The following is a 6,000-nucleotide window of genomic DNA, read 5'->3' as shown; positions in this document are numbered from 1 at the left end:
GAACCATTTCCATAACTGCTATAGAATGTATGTGAAGCATGAAGTACCGTATTGACATACATAAATACACAGTCCCTACAGTGTCACTGAGTTCTGGGTTCTGGTTATAACCGTTACCAATACTCAGTAAAACCCTCGTAAAAAAAACATTTACAAACAAAGAAATGAGATCGTGACAATCCAAAAAATCAACTCATCAAATGTGGGTTTATTTTCAAAGTGTAAGAGAACAACGTTATATGTGCATATTATCGTAATTGTGTGTTCTAAATAGTTTAATTGTGCAACTAGTCAAGCTACAATATATACAGAAGTGGTGTATCTATCGCTCCCTGGTGGTAGCTTGATGATGGGCTAGTGATACAGACGTGGTACAGCTCACTCTCGCTCTGACGGTATCTTGATGATAGGCAAGTGATACTGTATAACAGTAAATCTGGTCGGACTCGTGCTGCTTGGGCTGAACAGACAATGAACAGCCCCCTTCAGACTGCTTGTCAAAGGTTAGGGGTCAAATCTATTCCAATTCCGGAAGCAAACTGAAAATTCCAATTCTCCACCCATTGTTTTTCCAATGAGGATGGAAAATTTGACTTGGAATGTTGGTTTATTTCCAGAGCCGACATGGAATTAACCCCTTACCCGGGCTGTCTATCAAAGGCCCAAGACTTTGGTATAACCTGTATCAAATGCAGAATGGTGACTCTAATAAACTCTATCAATCAATCAATCAATCAATCAATCAGTACAACTAAACATCCATTTAAGTATTCATCCACATGTAAAAGAATATACGGAACGCAACAAATGTTATGCAGAGAATAATATTTTTTTTGTCTTAAAATACAGTAAGGTTGAACAAAAACACTTAAAATGTTACAGATATTCAATAAAGTAAAAGAAATAAAGTTATATAATAATAATAATAAGAAGAAGAATAATAAGAGAACACCGTCTGTCTAAATAGCAACTATTTTTTTCTCTTGTGAAAAATATAAATCTACTGGTCGTCATAGTCGTAGTAGATAGTGAACTAGCCATTCTTTTTACATGAAGTGGGAAAAAGAAAACATACCCAGATCATATAACTACTGCCCATTGAGTCATTACAGTCCCCCCCCTCTTCTCATTGTTTATGTGATATTACACGTCAGTACACATCACAGGGCCTGTATTCACGTGTGTCTTTATGGATGTGTGCGTGTGTGCGTGTGTCAGTGTGTGCACATGGGTATGCGTGTCAGTGTGTGTGTGAGTCTGTCACTTTATATGCATGGTGTGTGTGTGAGTCTGTCACTTTATATGCATGGTGTGTGTGTGTGTGTGTGTGTGTGTCCCTCCTTACGAGTGAGGCCCAGCCTCTAACTTCCAGTCCCTCTGGCTCTGCGTGTCGGTGTCTCCCTGGATGCTGCCCGGGGTTGTGGCGGCGGCTGCTGCAGCCGGGGACAGCGTTCTGCGCTGGCTGTGCATCGTGTTCCAGTGGCGCTTCAGGTCCGACGCTTTGATGAACGCCTTGTCACAGGAGCCGCAGTTGAAGGGCCTCTCCCCTCGGTGTTGCCGCTCGTGGTCTCGCAGGTGGGACTTGTGCTTGAAGGCCTTTTCACACATCTGGCATCCGAAGGGCCTCTCGTTGCTGTGGACCCTCTCATGGCGCTTTAAGTCGGGCCCTCGTATGAAGGCCTTGCCACAGACAAGGCAGCGGTGCGGCTTGAAGCCCGTGTGGATCTTCAGGTGCTCTTTGAGGTGGGCCTGGGTGGTGAAGGTTTTGGGGCACACCTCGCAAGCGAACGGACGGTGGGCCAGGTGAGACTTGTCTTTCTTGGGGCCGTCTCCGCCTGGTTTCATTCCCGGGTGGATGCCGTCAGAGCGATGGCCATACAGCAGGTAGTCTAGCTTCATATCGCTGGAGGAGGAGGAGGAGGAGGTCCAGCCGTGGGCGCTGTGGGGGTCTTTAGACATGTTACCTCCGAAGTGAGGAGGGACCCCGTGAGGCCCCCCAGAGCCCATGGCCTCCATCCCTCCATCGTAGAAGCTGTTCTTCCTCACCTCCTCCATTGCCAGTTCTTTCAAAATGGCGTCCTGGGCCCTCATACCGTCCCCCGGTGCCTGGTTCTCACGACTCAGCTTCATATTGGGCTCACGCTTCTGTGAACACAGGTTGTCGAGGAAGGCGATCCCCAGGACCTGGCCGGATGACATCATGAGGTTGATGTCCTTTTTGCGGACGGCGAGCCTGGCAGTGTACATGTAGTTGAGGACCTCCTCGAAGATGTCGGAACGGATGAAGTCGAGCTCCACGATGGAGTTGTCCACGTCGTTCTGTTTTTTAAACAGCTTTTTGAAGTAGATGCTGCAGGCGGCCAGGACACAGCGGTGAGCTCTGAACTCAACGTTTTCAACCACAACCACGACGTCACAGTGGTCCCCTTCCATCCTCTGCTGGTTCAACATCTTCAGGAAGCTTGTCTTGTGGTCGTAGTCAATGTATTTCAGGAATTCACCCATGATTGCAGGTTTAATTAGGAGTATTTACCTGAACAAAAAAAATGCAGTGTCCAAGGGTAACTGAAAAAGTGTCTGTTTTATAATAGTTTGGCAATTGTTGGAAAAAAAAATATATATATATAGGTTTCGAGTGTTAACTCAATTTGCGTGTCGAATATCAATATTGCCGATTGTTGCGAATTAATGTAGATTAGTTATTAGTACACGGCATCCAAGTCGGTCTCTGTCAAAAAATGAAATTATTGTTACACCAAAGCAAACTTCTGAATTGTGCTCTGTTGCTTCGTGTATTTTTTCTCAGCAGTTCAAACCCACAGCTGACCGACGAGACAATAACACAATGCAGTAACACTGCCAAATCAGTCAAGCAGAAATCGGATGGAGAAAAACAAAAACACTAACTGTCGACAAATGCAGGTATCCACAATAAAATTCAATCCCAACGCATGGGATACAATTATATTTTGTATCCAGAGGTGAAAATAAACGGTCTTTCTACGTGTAATGGATTATAAAAACGCCCTTGCGCACCAGTTATTTCTGCTAACCTTACGTTTCACATTTCAGTGCGCCCAGCCATTTTGCCCAGCAAGCCTCCATTAGAAGGTTTTCCGTAACTTTATCCACTTTAGAACACCAAACAGAACACTTCATTCACACTGATCGACGGGTCGATGAATTGTGTATATATAAGATTGGTCCCCTTCGAGAAGACCAAATTGTCGAGGAAAAAATTGCTATACCAGAAGCAAGAATCCGGTCTAGTGTTGTCACGCAAGGCTGCAGTCGACGACGACGCAACCCTGGTCTTCCTTCCTCCTCCTCCTCTTGTTGTGGCCGTCAGCTCTCAGAGGAAGTGACGCGAGTGTTTCTGCCCTCTGTAGGACTGGAGGTGAATTTTTATTTTTTTATTTTTTTATTTCACCTTTATTTAACCAGGTAAACCAGTTGAGAACAAGTTCTCATTTACAACTGCGACCTGGCCAAGATAAAGCAAAGCAGTGCGGTAAAAACAACAACACAGAGTTACATATGGGGTAAAACAAAACAAAGTCAAAAATACAACAGAAATACATATAATATACAGTGTGTGCAAATTTAGCAAGTTATGGAGGTAAGGCAATAAAATAGGCTATAGTGCAAAATAATTACAATTAGTATTAACACTGGAATGATAGATGTGCAAGAGATGATGTGCAAATAGAGATACTGGGGTACAAATGAGCAAAATAAATAACAATATAGGGATGAGGTAGTTGGGCGGGCTAATTTCAGATGGGCTGTGTACAGGTGCAGTGATCGGTAAGGTGCTCTGACAACTGATGCTTAAAGTTAGTGAGGGAGATAAGTGTCTCCAGCTTCAGAGATTTTTGCAATTTGTTCCAGTCATTGGCAGCAGAGAACTGGAAGGAATTGCGGCCAAAGGAGGTGTTGGCTTTGGGGATGACCAGTGAGATATACCCGCTGGAGCGCAGACTATGGGTGGGTGTTGCTATGGTGACCAATGAGCTAAGATAAGGCAGGGATTTGCCTAGCAGTGATTTATAGATGGCCTGGAGCCAGTGGGTTTGGCGACGAATATGTAGTGAGGACCAGCCAACAAGAGCGTACAGGTCACAGTGGTGGGTATTATATGGGGCTTTGGAGACAAAACGGATGGCACTGTGATAGACTACATCCAATTTGCTGAGTAGAGTGTTGGAGGCTATTTTGTAAATGACATCGTCGAAGTCAAGGATCGGTAGGATAGTCAGTTTTACGAGGGCATGTTTGGCAGCATGAGTGAAGGAGGCTTTGTTGCGAAATAGGAAACCGATTCTAGATTTAACTTTGGATTGGAGATTCTTAATGTGAGTCTGGAAGGAGAGTTTACAGTCTAACCAGACACCTAGATATTTGTAGTTGTCCACATACTCTAGGTCAGACCCGTCGAGAGTAGTGATTCTAGTCGGGTGGGCGGGTGCAAGCAGCGTTCGGTTGAAGAGCATGCATTTAGTTTTACTAGTGTTTAAGAGCAGTTGGAGGCTACTGAAGGAGTGTTGTATGGAATTGAAGCTCGTTTGGAGGTTTGTTAACACAGTGTCCAATGAAGGGCCAGATGTATACAAAATGGTGTCGTCTGCGTAGAGGTGGATCTGAGAGTCACCAGCAGCAAGAGCTACGTCATTGATATACACAGAGAAAAGAGTCGGCCCAAGAATTGAACCCTGTGGCACCCCCATAGAGACTGCCATAGGTCCAGACAACAGGCCCTCCGATTTGACACATTGAACTCTATCTGAGAAGTAGTTGGTGAACCAGGCGAGGCAGTCATTTGAGAAACCAAGGCTATTTAGTCTGCCAATAAGAATGCGGTGGTTGACAGAGTCGAAAGCCTTGGCCAGGTCAATGAAAACGGCTGCACAGTACTGTCTATTATCGATCGCGGTTATAATATCGTTTAGGACCTTGAGCGTGGCTGAAGTGCACCCATGACCAGCTCGGAAACCGGATTGCATAGCGGAGAAGGTACAGTGGGATTCGAAATGGTCGGTGATCTGTTTGTTGACTTGGCTTTCAAAAACTTTTTGAAAGGCAGGGCAGGATGGATATGGGTCTGTAACAGTTTGGATCTAGAGTGTCACCCCCTTTGAAGAGGGGGGATGACCGCGGCAGCTTTCCAATCACTGGGGATCTCAGACGTTACGAAAGAGAGGTTGAACAGGCTAGTAATAGGGGGTTGCGACAATTTCGGTGGCTAGTTTTAGAAAGAAAGGGTCCAGATTGTCTAGCCCAGATGATTTGTAGGGGTCCAGATTTTGCAGCTCTTTTAGAACATCAGCTGTCTGGATTTGTGTGAAGGAGAAGCGGGGGGCATGGGCAAGTTGCAGCGGAGGGTGCAGAGCTGGTGGCCGGGGTAGTGGTAGCCAGGTGGAAAGCATGGCCAGCCGTAGCAAAATGCTTGTTGAAATTCTCGATTATTGTAGATTTATCGGTGGTGATAGTGTTTCCTAGCCTCAGTGCAGTGGGCAGCTGGGAGGAAGTGCTCTTATTTTCCATGGACTTTACAGTGTCCCAAAACTTTTTGGAGTTAGTGCTACAGGATGCAAATTTCTGTTTGAACAAGTTAGCCTTTGCTTTCCTAACTGCTTGTGTATATTGGTTCCTAAAAGTTGCATATCGCGGGGGCTATTTGATGCTAATGCAGTACGCCACAGGATGTTTTTGTGCTGGTCAAGGGCAGTCAAGTCTGAGGAGAACCAGGGGCTATATCTGTTCTTAGTTCTGTATTTTTTGAATGGGGCATGTCTATTTAAGATTGAGAGGAAATTACTTTTAAAGAACAACCAGGCATCCTCTACTGACGGAATGAGATCTATATCCATCCAGGATACCTGGGCCAGGTCAATTAGGAAGGCCTGCTCGCTGAGGCAGGTTCTCTACTTTACTCTAGCAACGGATGTAAATATGACCCTCATAAAATCAATCCAAATTAGTTACCCACCCCCAAAAAAA

At 45.2% G+C, this 6,000-nt stretch overlaps 1 protein-coding gene across 1 annotated transcript; it reads right to left on the bottom strand.

The window, feature by feature from the left end:
• Positions 1–1,263: 1,263 nt before the first annotated feature.
• LOC121535706 (zinc finger and BTB domain-containing protein 14-like) lies at positions 1,264–3,326 on the bottom strand. Its single transcript, XM_041842967.2, has one exon. It carries the CDS (start codon positions 2,503–2,505, stop codon positions 1,342–1,344), a length of 1,164 nt encoding a protein of 387 aa, XP_041698901.1. The 5' UTR covers positions 2,506–3,326; the 3' UTR covers positions 1,264–1,341.
• Between the last annotated feature and the right edge of the window lie 2,674 nt (positions 3,327–6,000).

This window comes from Coregonus clupeaformis, chromosome 21, assembly GCF_020615455.1.
Source record: "Coregonus clupeaformis isolate EN_2021a chromosome 21, ASM2061545v1, whole genome shotgun sequence".
Classification (NCBI taxonomy): Eukaryota; Metazoa; Chordata; class Actinopteri; order Salmoniformes; family Salmonidae; genus Coregonus; species Coregonus clupeaformis.
The sequence above is the reverse complement of the archived record's forward strand: the minus strand, read 5'-3'. Positions and strand labels throughout refer to the sequence as shown.